We start from the raw sequence: 24,580 nt of genomic DNA on the forward strand, positions 1-24,580 counted from the left end.
TTTTAACATCTGAACCACTTTTTTTTTAATGAAAGAATTAACTATTGCATTCAAAAGAATATAAAAAAGGAGCTTTGTATTAAACATTTACAATTGTTATGTGGAGTAAACATCCCCTGATTTATTCAGAAAGAATGACCACTCATATGTGCATAACTTAATTTTAACCAAAAATATACTATGGCCATCTGAGAGTGATTCCTGCATAAGATACCCATGAGATGTGAGATGTGCATTTACAGTGAGTATTGCTTACGTGTTTGCCTATACTGCTTTCAACATATTTATAGAACAGCGGACTGCAACTCTAATTCCTCAGCATTTCACACAGACCAATGCCAGCTAGAAAACAACAGTGACAAGGCTGAAAATCCTAAAACTTTAGGATCTTGTAGAGAACGCTTACAAAAATAGGAAAAGAAAATAATACTGATCAATGATCAAGTTTCTTCTAGCACAGAATGCCCATTCAAGAACATCATAACCTTACACATTACAGAGAACTGAACATGTTTACTGGCTCAGAACGTCTCCATGTACAAATGCATTCAAAGTCACACTTATGAAAGGGCCAAACAGCCATGTGTTCTTGCACTGCTTCTGGTGTAAAATGTGTGTGGATCCATTTTATTTGGGGGGAAATTAAAACTAGGACAATTTCATAAAAAAATAAACAAATCGATGTTATTGCGTAAATTAGCTATTATTGCGCAGTAATGAAAAGTTGGCTACCACACAAGCACATATAGCCACTGAAGCCCTTTCACTTTACGCATTCCAGATGAAAGTCTAAATCAGTGTGAGCCATTTTCATGAACTAACAAACATCAAAACCAAATATCTACAGCACGTAAATCTCCTAGTAACATAATTCGGTTACTACATCTCATAAAAAAAATGAGAACACAATTAACAATGTCATCAAAGAGAAGTATAACAAAAAAGATATTCTTCTTTCAAAAATTATACATTGTTATGAGGATCGTTTCATTGCACTCTTCACTCTTCTGATCAGAAAAAAAAAACATTCTAAGGCTATTTACAATGTACCAAAGTCTAAAACACTGCCATGCAGGACCGCATTCCCATCATCTCTCTCAAACACACACAAATATAGCAAACAGGTATTCACAGGTTATCTCCAGCAGGGAAGAAGGGAGGTCACGATCTATCACCACATGACCACACATTTTAGAATTGCTTGAAATATCAAATAAAAAACTATAGATTTACTAAAAATAATAGAAACCTCCTCAGCATTCATCTTTGATATGGCGCATTTTACGAGGCTTGGGTCACATTTCACCTCAAAATTAAGAGACAAATATTTTCCAAATAAAGAAAATGAAGCTTATTTTGGAACCAATACAATTTGATGTAAACCCCTAAATAAAGCAGACCAGACAAAGTATCCGGACATCTTTAAAAGCTTGTTTTGTAATTCTCGTTATTCTCATATATTATAAATAATATACAATTTACAAACAAAATGCATCATACTTAAATTAACAACATTGAACATCCTACTTTTCAAATTGCTATTGTAAATTTTATTTATTTATTTTGCATTACAGTAATAAGAATTTGTGGGGAAAGTTTGAAATTAAAACTGCCGCTTAAAGTGGACCTCATTTTCTTAATGTAGAATAACGTTTTCTTTTGAATTTGAGGTGTGACATGACCCAGACACCCAAAAATCACATTTGTGGGACTGTAGATGACAGATATTGTGCACCGAGGCCTTGGTTTGCTCATCCCTGGTACACCTGTGTGATAAATTTGCAGCGTGTAACGCAACACCAATGCGCTCCAAACCCTGCAGAGTATGAACAACCGGCCCGACATGTGGAACACTATCCAGCCCGCTCAGCTGTTCGGCAGAGTGACAGAAACCTGAGCCCTGTACGAGTCAACCCGTTCTCCACACAAGCCTTGGAATCCCATTTATAAGTCCTCATCTCACAGACTGAAGCGAGCTCAGTCTTCACCCAGAGTGACGGCTCTAAGTGCTGCAGTAATGGAAGAATTATCAACATGGCGTGGACCAGGTGTTCACGGGAAAAGCCTGGAGCACATCGGAGGCTCAATGTTCGTCCTCGACACAGTGCAGCTGATTCTTCGGTGGGTGAATGGTGGACCTGGAAGCTCAAACTAGGTTAAACCAAGTGGGAGGAAACGCGGGGTCTTTGGTGAAATCATTTTCTAGATTATCAAAATGTATTGCATGGCAAAAAAAAAAACATGTTAACAACAATTAAAAATGAAATGATTTTGCAAACAAAAGTAAAAAATGGACAGACTTCGAAAATCTGATGAACACAAATAAAGCCTGTGTGCTTAATGATCACAGAGAACATATGTTGGCATAGTACTAAAATGTTGGCTTTTGGACGATTACACTAAAGGAGGAGGAATATTGTTCTGGAAGACTAAAGTGATTTCCATCACTTTATAAACTTGGCTTATTGTCGATTGATATTCCATTTATGCTTTGTGACATATTCCTTCATAAAATGGCCTTCTTTTAACAGGCATCACACTTGAAGAGTATTGCAAAAAGCGTCTGTCAATGAAAGAAGAGGCTACGCACAGGAAAGCAGCCGATATCCAACAACATTCAGCATGTGATTACAGTGGTTGGATCGACACAACTCCGTTGGTAAGGAATAGCAAACACGTTTATGCATGAAATGTATAAGGGGGCAGGGTGCATCATGATCAAAACTAACAAGTACACAAATCAATGAACAAAACATGACATCGTCGTCAGCCTCTCTATGTAAACAGCTACAGTGACCCCTTCTAAGCACATAATGCCACAGAACTAGCAATGAAAAAACATCCCTTCATCTTCACAACAGGAAACGTCTCGGCGTATCTTCTGTCTTCCTGTCTTTCCGCCCCGTGGGTTCAGAAGAGCAGGCTCTGTCGTTGAGATATGCTGTTGACTGAAGAGAGAGAGAGAGAGAAATTTACTTCAAATGTTGCAAAAGGTTCGTCCATCCTTTACAAATCATGATTACTCAACTTACTCACAAAAAAATTCCTTATTGGACAATTAGGGGTCAGGATTCATAATATTAAACTTGGTAAATTGAAAGACTGAAAAAAAAGTACAATCACTGTTAGGGTACATCCCAGGGTATATGGAGTCCCAGGAAGGAGAGAGAAAGAAAAAACCAGCGCTCACTTCATTTAGAGAACTGGGCATGAGCTGTGCGTGAGGTCGGCAAACCCAAACACCCGGCCACACACAAGCCGTCATCCATGCTCAGTTTAAGGCTCTAGAGAAGCCCGGCTTCTTGTTTGATGAGTGACGACAGGTTTTCACACAGGAAGCAGTTCTCCTCAGTTTTTGTCCTCATTACAGCTACAGGCTAAAAGGCCACATTAGCATTAGCGCTCCCCTGCGAGCACAGTCGTCATTCACGGCGGTAGGTTGTCTCTACCATTATTTGTCATGGACAAATTTGTCCTCGAGTGTCTGTTATTTCCTTTCAAAATCATTAACCTGCACCCAACTACAAAAAACTCATCTGTCTCAAGACTCTCAAGCTCTACCTCACTAGGATCTGCTCACTTGCAAAAACCCAACATGTTCGCCAAAATTCACATCTCAATGTTTACATCTGCTTTGTTGTTGGATGATTGTGGCTTTCTCATTTGGACACAAACTGGTACCCGTTGGTTAAAAACCAACCTTGCAACCTGCTTTGACATGCACATGCAGAGCGTCACAGGGATCAATAAATGAGTGATATCATTGTACAAAAAAAGGTGATGGATGCTTTCGGGGGAACATATGACTTCAAGCAAACTAAACAAATATTCATTCAACAACCAATGAGAATAAGGGTACTAAAGTAAATTTTGTGCAGTGATGTTTTGATTTCTCTTTGATAGTATTTCCAACTTTATTTCTGACGCAAAAGTTCTCATTCTAAGGAACATCTTGATATACAAATCTATATATTTGATTCAATACATGAAAAAGGTAACAATGAATGTGTATATCTGCTGAATTTATCGTGTTTAAGCTTAGGAGTACACTAGCATGTACACACATGGACTACAAAACACAAAATTCAATACATTTCATAATGTATTTGTCATGTCATTCATGTGGGGAAAATCCAGACAGTAAACACAGATGAACAGAAAATGAGGGGAAGAAATTGTTTTTTTGTGGTTTGTGACCTTCTGCTTTGAGCAAAGGGTGACAAATATGTACCTAAGGTGTGACGGAACCTTAGACATCTTTGCAAAAGCTCTGGAGCGCAGTGAAGTGATGGTTTAAATCGCAAAGCGTGTGGAAAACGCCACAAGAGCACATACAAACAGACAAAAAGAGAAAAGACTGAGAGATCGTAGCAAGGGCAAAGTAGAAAACAAAGTTAGCAGTGAATAATACATGGAGCTAACAGGAACAATGCGGCCTATTCATCTGTATGACTTTCTAACATAGATCACAAAGGTGAATCTTTAACTAATATCTTTGATGCCGTTTTCTGAATAATTTGGATTTCTGAATAAATGTAATTTTATTGAAAAGATTTGACTTTTGTGACAGTTGTCTGGTCCCCTTTAATGATACTGATTTCTAATGCTTTGTCATTTTATGTTAAAGAGTGACCAGAATTTTCCTAAATGCACCTTGTGTATTTCTCCCAAAAAGCACTTCCTCCTGAGAACATCGGACACATCATCATCATTGTAACTGTGCCTTACTGACACAAGACATGAGATGTATAGAGATCAAAGAGAGAAGAGAAAGAATAGATCGCTTTACAACTGAAGTGGACAACCAGGTGTAAATGCCCATCCGTCTCACCTGACCTCAGATCACATCACCGCCAATGGGTGTTAATACCAGCTGTAAATAGGCCCAGAGAGAAGCAGCCAAAAAATAGCAAGTTACAGAGACCTCAAGATCTCAGACAACAGCCGCTAGACGAGATGAGAAATTCAGTAACAAAAAACTATCAAGAGACAAGATGAAAAATGTGAGTGCAGAAAAAATGAGATGCATCATGATGAGCAAAAGTTATCTCTGGTATGATAAATACGAATTCGAATGTAAGAGTAAATTTCTAGTCTCTCATGGACCACGGAACATTGGAGTTCCTCAATATAATCAGTGGTCAGTATTATTCTATAACATCGCAGCTGTGGTTGGTTCCTCAACATGTCAATCACTTCCTCCCTACCCAAGTAGGCGGTACTTAGCCAAAATAAGCATCAAATCAAACCAAACTTTACGTTTATGGTCTAATGTCTGGCTATAAGAAACTACACACACTAAATCTAATGATCTGCTCCACAAAAACATTAGATCTCTCGTCATCATTCATTGTGTTGGTTTACCTGATTCTGACAGAGAGTTCGTCCTCATGCCCGGCTCCCTTTCCAGCTGAATTTCTTGAAGTGCAAATATTGATGTAGCTGGCAGGGAGAAACGTAACGTGACATTAATACACTGAAACAAACTTGTGCTGAATGTTAAGATCAGAGTATCTGTGTAAGCTTATTTAAAAAAAAAATAAAGAGTAAATACAGATCAGCACATCACGCCTCTGTAAAATGAAACGTCTTTCACGTTAGAAGAGTGCAAGATCGGTCTGGCACTTTAATAATTCTAACCGTCAGTATATGTATTTGTGCAAATGCATCTGTTATTTCACAGCATCATAATTCCCATCAGTGTGTGTGTGAGAACTCACTGTCTGGCAGAGCGAGAACTCTCTCGCTCAGGCAGTGGAAGTAAAGGTGTCTCATGCCTTCCTCTGCCGCGATTCTTTTCTTCCCCTCAAACTGAACAAAACAGAAGAGTTAGTCAAGCGGACACACATGGACAACATCACAAAAACAACATTACATATATTGGATTTAAGGTAAACAGTACCTGTTATGAGTATGTGTGAACTTTTTGCTAATGCAATTCTACCAGTTGATAAACAAACAACTAAACAACACACAGCTCAGAATAATGAGGTGCTTTATTGGCAAGCTCCCTCACAAGTTGAAGTCAACATGAAATGTGTTTAAAGACAACTTTTGCACAGCAACATAATGTGATTCTGACATTCCAAGATGCAAAAATGAGAAAAATGTAGGATGAAGTTTTGTTGGTGTGGGTTTCTCTAGCTCCGCTTGCAAAGTGCTTAGCAACACCAAGATCATGGATTTGATTGAAAAATAACAATTATACGGATGAAATGTATCTTAAACTTTTTCATTGTAGGGCCACCAGAGTGCATTGTTTTTTGCCCCCCCAACTTATGATCTTAAACTTGTACTTCTAGAACATCCATTATTTGGGTTGGTGGTCTTATTTTACAGATAGATTGGATACAATATAAGATCAATTTCTATATTTCAAAAAATGCCACAAAATCTGTGGCCTTAAATGCACTGTAACAGTTGCTTTGGATAAAATCGTCTGCTAAAGGCAGTAATATTAATGGAATCTGCTATTTCCTGTTTTTGCCTTATTATTTATTACATTATCCAACATTCTGGCAAAACTGTAGCTTGCTGGTTGTCAATCATAATGAAACAAGTTATGTTTTCGAGAAAGATTACAACAGCATCTTTCCTTTAGAATAATAAAGTGTGTCTCGTAAGGCAGTAAACCCGTCTCCGTTTGGATTTTATGTTGACTTTAACAATGTTGACTGTACTATTTGTTAGGTAAATGTATGTGGCATTACTTATCTCTATGTACACTCATAAAAAATATACACGCATTCAAATAACTGATATACGCTGTTTTTGATAGATAAGCAGAGAAATGAACTTTGATACGGTCTTCTTTTTGAATAACAGGCAGATTACCTGCAGCAGTTTGGACAGAAGCTCGACTCCATCGCTGTCCAATCTGTCAAGAGAAATCACAAATACAATAAGTCACCTCCAATGGCGTATGGCTTTTTAACATAAGGAACGGGGACAGTTTCGGGCATCAGGCCCTGTGAACAGCTGTTTTTACCGTGGAGTGTGGTTATGGAGACAGTCGGCGCGGTAACGGGGGTAGTTATAGGAGATGAATTCCTCATTGGAGGTTATTCCAGGCCAGGTCTCTTCGGTGGGCGTACCTATGAAAAGATACAGGGGGGTCTATAAATATCGCAGGGACACACTCGGAGGCACAAACTGTCAGATCTGGAGCCAGATAGAGCGGGAGGAGGAGAGAGTGGGAGAGCGCGGTACCGAGCAGTTTGAAGATAAAGTGAAGCTCCTCCTCTACTGTGGAGCCCGGGAACAAGGGCCGACCCGTAGACATCTCATAGAAGATACACCCAACACCCCTGCAAAGACAGACAAACATTAAAACACATCCCACACTCATCTCATCTCTACACAGCATGTCATATAATAAAGGAATACTTGATCACTATTTTTTGGTTTAGTGTTTTTATATAATGACAGCAAAAGCAATATTACAAAAGACATGTTCAAATTGGTTTATTTATATCAATATATTCAAGTTCAGTAGTCGAGTTGTACACAACATAACAGCAGAGGTCGACATACTGAAGTCACATCTCATATTCTGACCGTTACTTCATAAAACACATATTAATGTACAGGATGTCAAATGCTCACCACATGTCAATCTGAGTGGAGTAGTCAGTGCTGCCCAATAGGATGTCAGGTGGGCGGTACCAGAGCGTCACCACCTCATTGGAGTAGGTCTTCGTGGGAATTGACTTCGCTCGTGCCAGACCTAAAGATTAAATAACAACCCAAATTAAAATAGTTTGCAATGTCTAAAAATATAGTGCAAAAATCTCATAGTTGTGAATTATCCAGACCAAATCTATGGTGAATTTGCGTGTTACTAACCGAAGTCGGCCAGTTTCAGCTCTCCACGATCGTTGATCAGAAGATTTTGGGGCTTGAGGTCTCGGTGAAGGACTTTGCGCCTGTGACAATAGTTCAGACCGCGCAACAGCTGAAACAGGAAGAGCTGAGAGCGACACGCACGCAGGTTAGGACAGCATCTTTGATGTTCGTGTGCAGCACACAGACACAAACGATATTTGTCGTAGAGGATGTACCTTGACATTGTGCATATGAATGCAGTTTCCACAGTCATCTAAATACTGCTTCAGGTCTTTATCCTAAAAAAAACACACATTAAAATAGAGAAAAAAAGATGGAGACTAAAAAAATCTAAAATATAAATGTTTAGAGCAATTGAAAATTTAGATGACATTACCAACTAAAATGTAAAATATTTTTCAGTAGTACGACCTTAACACAACCCAAATATATTTTTAATAGCAAGCTACATGTACTAGAGTCCTAGATTGTCTCCTCTCTAGCCGGATACTTATATCCGCAAAATGCTTCCCATTACAATTACTAAACTAAATACTGCGTATAATGTAGCTTTGTGTCCTATGCTTAGTGTTGACTGTTCAGACTATGTGCCCTATTTTAACGATGATCTAAGCATATGGTCTAAAGCGCATGGCGAGTGGTTGTTTCCAAATCCACTTTTGCTATTTTAAGGACAGGAAAAACTGTCAGCGCGCCAGGGGCATGATCTAAAAGGGTTGCTCCTATTTTCTTAATGAATCCTGGGTGTTATTTGGGCAGACGTGCAGTAAACCAATCAGAGTCTCATCTCCCATTCGCCCATGCGCCATGTTGGTTTTCTATTTACATGATGGCATTTGCAGTGGAAAGACCGGACGCTTCTCCAGAGAGGAAACGCATCTGCTCGTGCGCGAGGTTAAAGATCATTAGCAGACCATCTACAGGACAAGTCAGATTTTTTTTACATTGTAGTCCATTAATTACCATGTTTGTGTGCTACTGCGCATCCCTCTGTGTGTAATAAGCAGATCGTATGAGCGCGTGCACCCTCATATAGGCGCATATTACTAACGCCCCCTTTAAACAACCAAAAACATATTGTGCCTTTGACTTTAGACCAGTTTTCAGTTGGTCAGTGGCCCAGTGTATTTCAGTTGCATAAAAATAGCAACACGCCAAAATGGGCCTGAACCATAGACTGTATACAATATGGACGTAGTGTCTGTCTCGTCACCGGTAGGTTTGTGAAGAGAAAAAATACAGCCTAAAGAAGTGACTCACCAGGTACTCGAACACGAGCGTCAGAGACTTCTGAGTGTGGATTATGTCATGAAGAGTCACGATGTTGGCATGTTTAAGGTCCTTCAGAAGAGACACTACAGAGACACAGACAGATAAATTACATTTTGAACGAGTGACCTCGAGAACTCCACATGCTTATGTGGGGATTCATTGAAAACTGAAGCTACACAACAGAATAATCTCACACTGATGGGTGAATGGAATGGAAGCAGTCATGTCATGTACGGTATGGCAAATCATTAAACAACATGAAATGAACATGTGACAAAGTCTGCTGGTTCATCTAACACACGTGGCGCAAATGTCATCCACATGCTTGTGGGTAATTTGGGGGAGTCTGTATCTCACCTTCTCTAATTGCAGTGCATGGAGCACCTTCCTCATGCTCCAATCGGATCTCCTTTAGAGCCACCAGGTTATCCGTCAATTTACTGCGCCCTTTATAAACTGTAGCGTAGGTACCCTGAGGAAACACACAAACTTTGCTTTCTGATGTTCTGTGTGTCAGATGAGACATATTTCCCAACAGATTTATGTCAACAGAGACATTTATGGAATCACAAGCTCTGTACCGAAACTTAGTGAGCGGTCTTGTCATCTATTGCTAATTTAAGCGCTTGTACAAAATATTAGATTAAACTTCAGAAATAAATTTTTTAATCTCAAATAAAAACAGATCCGTTGTAATGCCTTATGGGATTGCCTTTTCTTTAAAGGAGACACGCAATGTCAAATAAATATCGTTACAGAGCATACTTATGTTGCGTTTGTATGTGGTGTGGTAGAGAAACGCTGAGTTTTGGAGCAACTCAAGCATGTAAAGAATTGACTTGTACGTTACCTCTCCCAGTTTATCCAGTTTCACATACGTTTCTAACTTCCCAAAACCGATCTCAGACTGCAAACACAAGTACAACAGCATTACAAAAAACCCAACGGTAAACACATGCATACAATTCAGACCGTTTGTGAACTGATGCCCAAATCACACTGTTCCTATATTCAGACGCCAGTGCCGCACTCTGGACATAGCTTATGTAACCCATGCAGCGAAGATGAGCCAAAATATCCTTCCCTAAAATAATCTGAGAACAATCAAAGTGTGGTCAGCACTAAACAACCTCATGATCTGGGATACGACATGTGAGAGGCAAGTTAGTTTTGTTTTATTTACAGTAAAAACATGAATGTGATTTTATGGATAAATCCTACAAAACTTAAATAAAAATAAAAAGTGGCTTGCATCAACTGCACTGTAAATCATGAAACAAAAAAATCCCAATTTGATTATCAAAAACTAACCAAAAATCATGTAGTAAACTGTTCGTTATAAGGTTCATAATTGTGTTATTTATGGTACTGAATTTACGATTGTCATGAAAAAGCAATAGTCCTAAAATGACTTGTTTTTACTTAATATTATGTCTTGGTTCATACTACGGTCATAAACATTAACTGGGCATTTCTGCATGAGGTTCTGCACATTTAACGAATAAAACAGCAGTGAGAAATGCTGTGAAAATTTGTCTTGTCCGCACATTCACAAACAAAGTAGACAAAGTACTTGTACTGGTTTCAAAACTCTGATAACGAGACCCTGAAGAAATAAGACCAGTCAAGGGGAAGAGAAATCACTCAAAGAGAGAGAGAGAGAGAGAGAGAGAGGGAGGGAGAGAAATCACTCAAAAAAGAGAGAGAGAGAGAGAGAGAGAGAGAGAGAGAAGGAGAGAGAGAGAAATCACTCAAAAAAGAGAGAGAGAGAGAGAGAGAGAGAGAGAGAGAGAGAGAGAAGGAGAGAGAGAGAGAAGGAGAGAGGAGAGAGAGAGAGAGAGAGGTCGAGCAAAAGAACTGCAGGCAATAAAAACAGTAGAAAGTAAAGGAAGAGAGAAGAGATAAAGCCAGACAAAATATTCAAATTGCAGCTAGAGAGAACAAAAATATGTTGTTTTTTCATCTGAAATCAGATTCAACCTGCACATAATGAAATAAATGTGAACAGTGAGGCCAGAATTAATCTTCACTGTTTTATTATTGTGTACTTTTACAACCTTACAAAATAATGAATAATGAATTAAGAAAAGTCAATAAGATCGGAGAAAACAAATAGCACTAGACATCTGCATTGTGAACACAGCAAAGGAAAGGTAAGAACAAAAAATACAGAAAGCAGAAAAAAGATCAAACCAATAGAGACACAGGAGAGGCATTACCAGAGATACTCGGCGTAATCTTCGGCTGAGCGGTTTGTCAAACAGCGGACTGTTGAGGTTGAATTTCTCCAGGTAGCCATCAGGAAGTCGTATATCGGCTGGCAGAGAAAGACGCTTGTTTATGTCCTAAGAATGAGGAAAGCATTATTAGTTCAGGCCTGGAGGTTTTGTTACTCTCCACAGCAGTAATAACACATTCAGCCCGCAGGCGAGTCATCCAACTGATGGCTACCATGCTGTGGAGCATTTATAGTACCCACAATGCACCATCAGTCATGCACAAGTCATGTATGTTCAATAGCAATCAACAAGCTAATGGTTACTATGCGGCACCCTCTTAAAAATAAACAAATCCAAAATCTGGTCACAAACAGCCAGCCCCCCGTGCAGTGTATTTATTTGCCTACATCATGAAAATAAGATGATAGTACCTCTGAGGAAATCTTGCGGCCGGGGTTGTTTCTCAGACGCACTCGGACGGGGCTGTGCACCTCATCGGAGGACGTGGCCGAAGCCTGATCGCTCTCTCCATCCGAACCCATCTTCACATCCTCATGGACGATCTCTGTAGTTACAAGCACACGCACACACATAAGCATCATCGGCTTTCCCGTGCTGACGTCACTCTTGCGATGCTACTGATGCAATTTAGTGAATAAATCAAATATAATGTTTCTACTTTTAAACCTCCATCCATCATCCCATTTTAAGAGGAAAAGTAATCATGTATAATCTGTGAGGCTGCAACTTTTCCCAAATGAATCTCTCACACATTTATATGTTCATCTCTCTCTCTCTCTCTCTCTCTCTCTCACTCTCTCGAAAGGGTTATTTGATACAGATCAAAACATAGCTCATGTAAGAAACTACTGTGAAAGGAGATGCGTCTCGTACCCACACAAAAGGAAAAAAATAGAAGTCATTATCTTTGAGTCATTTATACACTCGCTGCCCCCATCCCCCCCATTAGAGCATAACACAACCTCCCACCCACCTCTCTCTCTCTCTCTCTCTCTCTCTCTCCATACACACACACACACACACACACACAGTCTGTCTGCCCGTGTATAATAAAGTTAATATCTATGCTGGATTATATGTGAGCTCAGTGCAATAGGGTTGGAAATACAGAACTGGTTCCGTTTTTAGAATTTTAAGAGATTTGGTTTTGTTTGAAGAGTTCTGAAACTTCTGCCAACGCATATGGACCAAAAATATATAATATGAGTCATGACGATACATAACAAAGAACTTCTGAGAAGGGCACAGATTTATTTTTGCAATAACAATGGCTGGTCAAGCCCATCTTTTAATTAAAAAATAAAAAATAATACATTTAGCATAAAATGACCCAACGTACATCTGCGGTAAAAAAATTAAGAGACCGTTCCAAATTTTCATGTTATCAGCATTTCTAGATGTATTGTGTTCATTTCAGTCCAGTGTCTGCTGAATTTCAACAAAACCAAACCTCAGGAGTGACAAAGTCATCCAACATGTGAAAGACTGACAACATGATAAGACACGTGAAATAAAAATCCAGGTTTGCAGTATTTGAGGTCTGAAAAGATACAGAGCATATTTTCTTTTCACTTCTTTCATCCGTTTCTCCAGTTTAAATTTTTTGATAGTACATGTAAACAAAAAATATTTTTTATGTGAAATTTGTAGGAAAATATTGTTTGTTTTTCACAGAATGAAACAAAAATTATCCATTTATTTAAACGTATATCCATAAATAGTAAATAATAATATTGAAATGGTCTCTTGATTTTTGATGTTGTTTTATATGTTAATTATATATATATATATTCATGGAAGAATGATTTATAGCTAAAAATTAGGGGTGTAACGATTGACTCAATGCACAATACTGGGTTCACGATTAATATAGTATCATATTATATTCAACAAAATGAAAAGTTAAACCTCAAACAAGAGATTTATTTCTCAAACGTTAATCTGTTTGTCTAAACTTTCAGTGTGTAAATTAATAGAAATACACGAGTGTTATTGAGAAACTCAAACCGAACTTTAACAGAAAATAAAGGAATTAAGAGAAAACCTTTTTAAAGTAATAAAATACTTTTTTTAAACATTATACTACAGACATGTCACATGCTATCAGCTCAACCAAAAGGATTAGACACGAGATGCTTTCAACTTAAATATCGATCTAAAAAAATGTCTTAATCGCAATATGAAACAGCACAATATATCTTTACACCCCCAATAGAAAATGTATCCTTCTTAAACCACAATGTAATTTAAACCGGAACCAGAATTCCCAACGATTCCCATCCCTACTGCGCTACCTCACACACACACACCACACTCTCTCTCCCCTCTGTGTGCATGCGTGTGCGTGGATGTACCGAGGCGCGTGGTGTGGTTGAGATAGGAGCTGAGACTGCGGCCCAGGCTGCGTGGTCTGCGCAGAGCGCTGCTGTACGACTGCAGGAGGGAGTGCATGCTGAAGGAACCCCCCGAACCTCTCACTGAACCCCGCAGACCGCCACTGTTGCCAACTGGCATGGCCTCTGGGAGGGAGGAGAGGGGAGGTGTAGGACACACGGAGGGGGGGGAAGGGCAAGAGAAGGAGCCGGGGGGAGAATGTAGAAGTGGAGGGATGCATAATAGAATAATGCATTATGGGTAGGATGTAGAAAAAGAAGCGGAGTGAGTGGAATCATAATTGTGGGGGTAGAAAAGTGAAGGGAATGAATAAAGATTAACGTATTAAAGGACGAATAGAAAAGACACACACATGTAGGTTAGTAATGAGTGATGTGGTCGTGGAATAAGGTGGGTGTGATTGATAAGGAAGGAAAATAAAAAATAAGGAAGAAAAACAAGGTTGGGAGATCAGAGGATGAAAACAAGAAAAGAGGAAATATCAAATTAAAAAGAGAAATCAACAGGGAAACAATGCATTCAGTTTTTCAAAACAAACCAAAGATTTGAAGGATGAATTTACAAGGAACATCTTCAGTGTTAGTAAATGAGGAACAAGGGCTTCAATTATTGAGCAACAACACAGATAAATTCGTCATCTGGCTGCCGTTAATTGTTTCTAATGGTACTCTGAGCTGTGGCGGCGATTAAAACGACACACAAGGGCATCGATTCATCAGCATATCAAAGCCAAAAGCATTTCAAAACTGGGCATGGTTTGGAGAAATGCCAGAACACACTGGAAAAGAAAGAGATGGATTTTTGGGGTCATTATGTTGATTTATTTTCACATGTAATGCATAATGATTTTTTTAGCGCCAGCTTAAGGTGAGACGGTTGTGGAGATAGATGTCAAACTGAAGCTGTTTTGCTGAGACTGTCGGATTTAAGAGATGAGCAGAATCGTGCGGTTAGCCTGAAATGGGAGCCATGCTGGAAAACACATGCTGATTGGTCAGACGGGGTAAAGAGCAGGCAGGATACAGGAGCTCAGGAGCCATAGTCAGCCCTTGAATCTGATGGACAGGCTTGCTTTTAAACTCATTTGGATGTTTTGATGAAGTGATTTAACATTTTTTTTGCATACTAAATCAAACTGGCAGGGAACAAGAAGGGAGAAAGAGGTGAATGTATGCGTTGAATGACAAACGATAGCGGTTAATGCCTGAAAAACTCTTCCTGTGTTTGATGAAAAAACCTGGTTGAGTCCATATACTGACCAAGGCACTGCTCACTTTTGTAAGTTATTTATGTAAAATATTATACTCTTATATACTATTTACAAATTAGTTTTTATTGTCTTTCACCAAATTACTAATCATTGCATTTGCTAAGAATAACATATATATCGATATTAACAATATATGTGATGTTAATAACTGGGATCTTTGATTTCGTGCAACCAATAAACAAAACGACAATATTGTAAATAATGCGACGCGACGAAAAGAACACATTACAATTCGGAATATTGTCCACACGGGATGTGGTGCAATCCAACACGACAAATGCCCTGTTCTTAAAGAACTTGTCATGTCGTTTGGCACGCATCTGGTTGTAGACTGGGTATCACTTTGACACTTAAACTTGGTAGGTAGTGGGATTACACCCATTTAACAAGTTTTCTTAAAGATCGGGTATCATGTCATGCATTCTGACTTTTTTACACTGTTAAACGTCCTGGCTTCTCATGCTTAACATGGTCAACTTGTTTAAAAATTTGTTGGACGTATGATGTAGTATTTCTGTACTTGATACACTCCCCCAGCACTCCAAATTGGTTCGGAAAGTTTTTATAATTCTGGATCCTGAAATATTCCTTTTATTGGCCATTCTCCTGGAAAAGCATAGCAAGGCGAAAGAAATAGCCCGCCCACGAGGCAACCGACGAGCCAGACCCGCTTACCATCAAGGTTATCTGCGCTGTGTCAAGATGTGCTGCGCTGCAGCTCGTTACTCTTGCGATAGTGATAGCATATGATGTTATATTAACGGTGGATATAATGCTGAATTTGGAGATCCTTTGAAACTGATAGATGGCGCGGTCCCAGTGATAAAAGAAGCTGGAGTTGAACCTCACACTGTAAGTCTGTGTTCTGTTGGCTATCGGCGTGTATATGCATAATGTACAAAACACGATTAATGTGATGATGTGTTGCTTGCTTGTGCTGTTGTTCTATCTCACTCACCCCACTAGTCCCACCTCAAGCAAATTGTGTTTATCCGGAAATAATTGTACATAGATTTGATCAAACTAAATACTCTTCGAAGATACGACGTTTGCAATACTACTGTATAGGCACTCGAGATTAATATGAGATTGGCAGATATGCGATTGTTTCTTTGTAATAATTGTGTATTGTGACAGACCTAGCTGACATACTCACAAGCAAATTTTTCACAATCATACTAACATTGTCTGAAAATGACTCCCAAGTTAATTTAGTAATCGCTTTGACTCTTTTGACTTGATTCACAGAAAGAACTACTCCAATCGACTGTTCTCAAATGTATTACAACAATTGCAACACTCTGTAAATTGTAAGTTGATGTAAATTCTGTGTCAACACAGCAGTGACGCCAAAACACCATCTAAGAAACACTGCTATAAAGTAAATGCTAAATAAATCTCAAAGCTAGTCCGTTCCAACTTTACAGTCGGGTAGAGCTGAAGTCAAGATATCGCCCTAATGGCCTAATCCATAAGCATAGGGATAAAACAAGTATTTTATCTCAAACATTTTCACTCACTGAAAATTACAACACTTGTAATTCACATAATACCTATGTTGACAGACTAATGCATTAGCATAAGCAACAATTCTGGCAACTTTCTCAATATCATTACATAAAAACACAGGAACAGATTGTACAGATGGCGCTGAATATGAGCTCTTTTTAGTCTCTCCGACAAGGATGCCTTTACACTCACACAAACACACACACTTGTTTAGAATGCTGGAAATATTACATGCAAGTTTTCATGCACGTCCCAATATATGTAAGAAAGGATTTACATCGTGGCGGTGGCGATCAAAACGACACAAAAGGGCATCAATTCATAAGCATATCAAAGCCAAATGCAATTCAAAATTGTGCATTGTTTGGAGAAAAGATTTTCTTTCTCAGAATATCTTGAGTTCTATAATCAACGCAAATGAATGTTAACTGAAGGAATGCTTGATTAATTATGTCACACAAACTCTTATCTTTTTAACCTTTTCATACTTGGGTCATTACGCTGATAAGAACGCCCAGCTGTCTGTACTGACTAGGCCGGCTGCATAAACGTCTAATTCTCCATGCACATATCGGGATTTAAAAAAAATAAACTTTTACGCAAAGACCACACGGACACACTTGACGGCGCATACACACACCCCAAAAATGAACATTCTGTCATCGTTGACTCACCCTTTTGTCATTTCAAACCTGTATAACCTTCTTTCTTTTGCAGAACACAAAAGAAGATACTTTGAAGAATGTTGGATAATTGGTTTTGTGTCCATACAGTAGGAGTGATTAAGAAACGCTGTTGTTTGGTTACCAACATTCTTCAAAATATCTTCAAGTCATACAGGTTTGAACTGACAAGATCGGAGTTTCTTTATTTTTGAAAATAAATTATAATTTTTGGGTGAACTGTCCCTTTAAGGATGAAATCGATGTAAAGTTTTGCACATGAAGTCCAATGTGAGACAAAATACAGGGGATGGATTTAAACAGGGTTAAATGTGTTACACAAAAGCTTAAGAGTACAGGTTATGCAAAATGATGAATTACAGGCGAGCAGATTCTGTGGAAAGATGTGGAGCTTTCTTTGGAAACACAATACAATGCATACATGTTTCTGTGCTCCGTTGATAGCGACGTGCATCTTATTTAAATTGAGTTAAACATATTGTTTTTTTGACCGTACTATTCTACTAAGTATCACAGTTGTGTGCTAAAATAAAGTGTGGCCTTCGCTGCGAAACGTTACCGTACCGGAATCGCTGTGTGCTCCTGTGTCCTGAGAGCTGATGGTCTCGTTCATGGTCTTGTCCCCGCTGTTACCCCCTCGCAGCGTCAGGGACAGCTGCCTTTTGATCTTCCTCATGCGGTCCATCAGTGGGGGGAGGGGGGGACGAGATGAGGGGGGTGGAGGGGCTGCCACTGTTTAAGCGCCCTGTAGACATAAAAACACAACATCAGGACGTTAAGTGCGGCATGTTCCGTAACCTGCTATCAAATCATCTGTAGTGCAATGCGCGTTAAAAATCCCAGGAATAATATTAGCTTAAAATTACATGTCAACACGCAATTACGTATCGAGACGTACTTGGAACAGGTCTACAGCAGGGAGGTGATTCAGAGGACAAATCTGTTTATTTCATAGGGCTTTGGATGTTATTGGAACGGATGACGCTCTACAGAGAACACATCTAAGTGAGATACACTAGATGAGTCTAATAGCGAGCGGTATCACCTACAATAAACAAATAACCCAAGCCAACTTTAATTACTCACATCAGCAACACTGTCATCACACTCATCGTTCCATGTGTGAACGTTTGCTTTTATAAATCAAGCGCTTGCAGAGTGCAGACGTTTTACATTCCAGTGTCTTTAGGCCGGAAATGCGAGCAATCCAACTGGGACGCTCTTCCAGAGCAAACATGCTAATAATTGCACGATGAACTCCATTAAGACACTTCAAAGAGTCTAAGAGTCTGTGTGGTGAAAGCAGACAGACACTAATGCAAGTTTAAGATCATGGTACAGCAGATTTGAACCATGAAGACTCATTCTGTGAAATAATAAATAAACCAAATTAAAAGGAAAGGAAAGGCATCCCATACTACCCGATACTATCATTGCATTTTTGAAGTATTTTTAGTTTAATCAGGTGGCAAGACTTACCAAAACAAGCATTAAAACCAACATTAAGAAAAAACAACTCTACAAGACATACTAACATATTGAGCTCAAGTCACAACACAACCATGCTTGAAACATTTATCGCTGCTTTTTGTTGCACACTTTGTTAAAAAATGCATGCAGTATATACTGACCAGTATGCAGTAAACAAGTATTCCATTCAAAACACATGCTCCCTCCCCATTCGCCTACTTATACTATGCCCTTAAAGTATGTACTGTTTTTGCTTTGAAAAGGTATATACATTTTAGATTTACATTACATTTATGCATTTGGCAGACGCTTTTATCCAAAGCGAATCACATTGCATTTTCCTTTACATTTTACATAGTTATTTGCAATCCCCTGGGATCGAACCCACAACCATGCGTTGTAAACACAATAGTCTTACCACTGAGCTACAGGAAAGCTTTTTAGTGCGTAGCACAACTGTATGTACGAACTGGGACATACTAACGTAAGACGGAAGTGGCCGTTGTTGCCTAGACGACACGTTGGTCCTTCACAGTCGCGAACATCAAAATACCGCTCTTCCTTACGTTTAAGTATTTATTAATTTATTATTTTGTACAATGTATAACGTATAACGTATACTTAAATTCATTAATTTACCCAATGAATCTTTTATTTCGTGTTATTAATGCAGGGTAGCGTCACTAAACCCCGCCTCTCTGGCGGTGAGTTGTGGGTAACATCAGTCGGAACGTTTCCATGGATTCACACTTCCAATTTTCACCGGAAACAGTTGACCAACTGGGTACTTTGAGAATACTCATTTCAGCATACTATGATTTGGGATATACTAATTCTATTTTCGAATACTATTAAGGACGAATAGTATGTGAATTGGGACGCAGCAACAGAGAGAAAAATAGACTCTAAAAAGTCTTAAACTCATTGCTTTTGGGAAAAACTGGGGCTTCTCTATGGAAACAGCCAAAATGCCAGAAGGTTGTGCTTTTCCTTTCAGTTAATCACATGGTTTGGCAAAAAGATGAGCACCAATCTCCAGCACAAATCCAAGCTTTGGGTCCTTCGATCAAAGGTGACCCACTAATCTAGATGCATCAGGCCGGGATCCTACAGAAGCGCCGGAACACAGGTTTCCAGGGCAGCAAGAAATCACGGTTCAACTTCACACGAAAAGAGATTTAACATTATGACATAAGTGACAGAACACAGGCTCTTTTTATTTGTGTCCAGGCTTAATAGGTTTAAAGCCTGCTAAAGACGATTTCAGCGATCTTATAATGTCATGACAGGTGGTCAAACTGGGTGACATGGATCTTATAAACTTGGGTATGACATGCATGTACACTGTACAATGATTACACCTACTGAATCTTAGTCTACGGCGAACATAAGAAAACGTCATCAGCATGTGCAAATTGTAAAAAAAATTGAATCTGTGGTATTTTACTTTATTGCCATGTAGTGTTGATTAAAACGTCATTTCATGTTGCAATTTTATTGGCTACTCCGTAGGCGTAGCTTGCACGATCAAGCAAAATTTCTGACACTGCCAGAATATTATCGCAAGCTGTCTTTGATCGCAAGACCCTGAGAACAGCCGTCTTTCAATCGCTCTCACTGTACCACGTAGGACCGGCGATTAGGAGCCACGACCACAGAAATGCCACGGTTATCATCCATCGTCTGGGTCGGCACAAAATCAGTCTGAACCTCGCTTAAAGTAAAACTACTTAAATGCCTGTTAGTTATGATGTTAACAACCAATTCAACAGCCACTATTAATTAAATAACTTTATTAGAGATAGAAAAAGAAGTGTATATAAGTGGAGGATTTCAAGAAAAACAAATAACTTGGTCTTCCAACATGTCTTGACAGTAAACTGCAATTAAATGGATACTTTACTCAACCAAAAAAAAATGCTGACATAAATGTTAAGCATTATGGAATTCAAAATCAAGAAAAAAATTAAAATATTTTGAGAAATGTCTGAGAGGTTTTGTGTTCATAGGTCAAATGGCTCCAATATTGTTTACCAACATTTTTCAAAATACCTTCTTTTATGTTCAGCAGAAGAAAGTCTTACAGGTTTGGAATGATATGAGGGTGAATAAATAATGAAATAGTTTCCATTTTGGTGGGAAAGACGTTTTGTTATTAATTAGGCCAAATTTTCATATTTACTGTGAACTTTATTTTTTCTAGTTTTAACAGCATACAGTCATGTCATCTCGATCTAAAGCCTGAGGTGCTGCATAATGAAAAGATCAAAGTTCCGTAAGGAAAACTGTGGAAAGGCTACAGCAAAAATACTACAGATAGTTAAAATTCTGGAAATAGTTTGAAGTATTTCATTTTTCCATGAGGGATGAACAGCACAAATATACACGTCTGAGAGCAAGCGAGCCTTTTTAACATCCTTTGCATATCACAACTTTATTTCGTTTCAACAAACAGAGTCAAATAGAAATCAGGGTAATGGAACGCTTTGGAAAAAAAAAATTGATTTATGTTACCCAAAACAAAAAACATTTAATGAGGACAAACCATTTTAATATCAGATACGTTTAGGGTGGTAAGCAAACAGATATAAAAACAGTTCTGAATAGCCTGACTTGAATAAAACTGTTATTCAAGGGTCAAACCAAAAAATGTGTACAATTCAACTGGCAAAAGAATCCATGGTCGACTGGAAAACAGTAGAGCAAGCAGCATGTTAAATCTGAAGCAACGACAAAATGGATCTGCTAGTCCGATAAAACTAATAGCTAAAAGACAAACAAGAGGCCATGCGCGAGCATTAACCTGCTGCTCACCCTCCACCACTTATTCACTCTCTGGTGATAAGTGATTGCGGCCCCAGATGCGTAGTGCAGCGGTCTACACCACGTCAAGGGCCGCTCACAGCTCTTGCGAGCGTCTTAACAGTGTTTAATCAGAGTTGATGACTCTTTAAGACTCCCTCACTTCATTACTGCCCGCAGTGGTCAAGCATCAAGCCTGTGACACCAGTGCTGTGCTAACCTACGCAGCACTATCAGCCATTTCACTTCCCAACATACTGACGGACAAGGTTTGGTTTCAGAAGCACAATGTTTCTGTAATTGACCCACACCGATTCAGCACAGATTGAGGCTCATTTATCCACTTCACGGGGTTCCGGCGGCTGACACTGGTTGAATCAAGAGCAAGCACAAAGCACCCTCACTCACGTGGACGAGTGTATAATCTGACAGGCCAAGCGATAGACGTGAGACTGTTTTCTGCAAAACATCATATTAAATCCGCCATTTTTCAAACAAGTCATTCGTCTCGAAGAACACAGGCCAGGCAGTAAACAAAGCATAGGTTTGTGCTGGCCATGGGCCCCTGCATCCTCCTCTAAACAGACTGACACGCATCCAAACACAAGGTGACACAGTGACGGGGTTGACCTTCATAGGGACTGATTCTGGAACGCCAGGTTCAGGCAGTGCTCTAAGCGCAAATGCTGTCATTTCTCTGTTGTGGCTTAAAAGTAATCTGGAAAATGTCTGTACGCTGCAGCACTTTCTTAAAATGGTGACACATGGCAGGTCTGGAAATAATTCTGTTTAATTGGAAACTGTCATTTGTTGAGATACATCAGGGTACTCCCGTTCTCACAAAGAACAGTGATCACTTTATATCTGAAAGATATTTTAAACTAGGCATGCACGCTATAGGCTTGCTTTGGTGGCTTGCTAGCCCAGGTCAAAAAACCAAACTACAAGTACATAGGATTTTCTAGTGTCTAGATTTTAGCAGAAATGGGAGAAGTTATGTATCAACATCACTAATACGGCTGCTCCCCTTTAACAAGATTCCTATTTACAAGTACCATAAAAATGGGAAATGGGATGTGTTCATTTAAGCAAATGTCAACAAAACAATTTTTTTTATAAAATCCCAAAGCTAAACAAAAATGTCTACCGGTGATCCAAGCAAGCACTCCCAGCGCAAAAGTCAAAAGGTCAAGCTCTCTCCCTAATTCTCTTCAAGCAATCGATAGCCACCAATTAAAACGGTGCAATGAACTCTGGGTTTTCTACTGCACCAAATGCATGAGTGCTACAACATTGTGCTTGTTAGAAAAAGAACAAAAAAATTCAAAACCAAATCCATTTATCTTTTTAACCTTATATTCTCTAAAACCACCCACCCAATGTTCACCCACACTTTCAACGTGCCAATTCTGAGTCAGAGCGGCTCTTCATGACAACTGTCAAACGTGCCGCTCCATTTTACCAGAAGCGCAATGAGTCAAATATGAGGCGCCAGCATCTGACCTCACATTATAGGATCAGACAAAGAATTTTTATCAAGTTGTTCTGGATCATTCCTCTTTCTTCCCCATTCCAATTGCTTGACTTAACCACTAGTAGATTCACCTGCCGGAGACACCAGGACGGTCTACCTGACAGTGCCAGGAAGGGCCCAGCAATCACTCAAGGCTACATTAGGGCACTGATAAAACTCATAACTATGACGTAGACTTATGTAACATCACGCAATGTGTTGAATGGGTGGCGTCACGCTGTCATAAATGACATACGTCACTGACGACGTTTCCCCTCTCACAGGCTTTCAACGACACGATTGCGCTTTTAAACAGGAATATATGTACCGGAACAACCTGTGGTTAACCTAAACTTAGATAAGCATCTAACGTTATTCAGACTTGACATTTAAGTGCACCATGACTAAATAAAAACATCCCTCCCTCCCTCAGGCTAAAACTGCCTAATTCTTCAGGCAAGCCATGAATAAATAAAATCATCACGGTTGGTTAAATTAAACATTAATCGTGGCACGACGGCTGGCTAATCCACCGTTAACCGCACATAAACAAGCTAGCCAGGTTAGCTAGTTAACGTTAGCTGGCTTTAAAGAGCGACATTCAACGCCCGTTGTGTGTTAAACATGCACAGGAATGCGGGCATGTCTTTTCCTCCATCCCGTTCCCTCCTTCTCTCTTTTCTTGTCTTTCTTCGCATTTCTTCCACGTCAGTCCCTGGAGTTTTCATTCAGACTCTAAAGCGACCCGAACTGGATTCCGGTCACACGGACCCGTCCGGCTCAAATAAACTCACTCAGAACGGCCCCACGTTATCCGCTTCATCTAACGCATCTTGCTCGACTTTAAACGACACGTAGAAGCGGAACAGGTGGATATCTGATGTGGTTTTCTTACCTGTGGACTTGAAATCCTGTGCGTGTGTATGTGTGTCGGTCGTCTAATCTCAGCAGTAATAATATCCCGAATCCGCCGTGCACTCCCAATAGTCCTCGGCCATGATCCTCTAGTGCCGTTCCACCGGTCTCCGGTGCTGCTCCAGCGACTCTACCAGAGCCCTCATGTTCCGCTGCCTGTGTCTTACCTCCTGAAATTGCTCAAACGTTGCAGCAGCTGTTCCTATCCGAGCCAAATCCGGAGTGGAGTGGATCGTGGAAGCGACGGAGCAGCTGCGAATAGATTCAGGAGTCACTCACTCGGGCTGTTAGGTGAGGTGAAGGAAAGCGTGATAACGGTTGTTTGAATAGAATAGTTATATGTTGGACCGATGTTTTGAGGTGATGTGTGCTCGATCGGGTTGATTAGTGGTTTGCGTCGTTGCTGTCGCGAAATGTCAACGCAAACTAAAAGCATACCCCCCTGCAAAATTAAAACCGATTTACAGTGGGCTGACCCGAGTTCTGTGCGAGCAAGGCGGGCTGTACCATTCAGGAAGAATGCGCGGGGGTCGCCGGTTGGATTGACTGCCGCACAACGCTGTCAGCCAGTAACGCTGAGCTTTTAGATTTTTCATTTGTCATTGCTTAACAGATAAATGCGGTCGAATTAGGCTGTTCTATAAATGGCAAAATATTTTTTCGGTGT

The 24,580-nt window shown here is 39.6% G+C and overlaps 1 protein-coding gene across 3 annotated transcripts; it reads right to left on the reverse strand.

Moving 5' to 3' along the window:
• cdk16 (cyclin dependent kinase 16) lies at positions 1-24,556 on the reverse strand. 3 transcript variants are annotated; one of them, XM_056772435.1, is made up of 18 exons: positions 23,894-24,556; positions 17,778-17,958; positions 13,712-13,876; positions 11,768-11,901; positions 11,337-11,462; positions 9,968-10,024; positions 9,475-9,589; positions 9,106-9,200; positions 8,061-8,123; positions 7,846-7,969; positions 7,606-7,726; positions 7,210-7,307; positions 6,989-7,094; positions 6,835-6,877; positions 5,721-5,811; positions 5,365-5,442; positions 4,232-4,270; positions 1-2,948 (listed from the first exon to the last, which is right to left on the reverse strand). In XM_056772435.1, exons 2-18 carry the CDS (start codon positions 17,896-17,898, stop codon positions 2,911-2,913), a joined length of 1,614 nt encoding a protein of 537 aa, XP_056628413.1. In that variant the 5' UTR covers positions 17,899-17,958; positions 23,894-24,556; the 3' UTR covers positions 1-2,910. The 3 variants fall into 3 exon arrangements, with proteins under 3 accessions (XP_056628413.1, XP_056628415.1, XP_056628414.1); XM_056772437.1 differs by lacking the exon at positions 13,712-13,876 and having other exon boundaries at positions 23,894-24,553; XM_056772436.1 differs by lacking the exon at positions 4,232-4,270 and having other exon boundaries at positions 23,894-24,545.
• Positions 24,557-24,580: the final 24 nt, after the last annotated feature.

The sequence above is a fragment of the Triplophysa dalaica genome, chromosome 18 (assembly GCF_015846415.1).
Source record: "Triplophysa dalaica isolate WHDGS20190420 chromosome 18, ASM1584641v1, whole genome shotgun sequence".
Classification (NCBI taxonomy): Eukaryota; Metazoa; Chordata; class Actinopteri; order Cypriniformes; family Nemacheilidae; genus Triplophysa; species Triplophysa dalaica.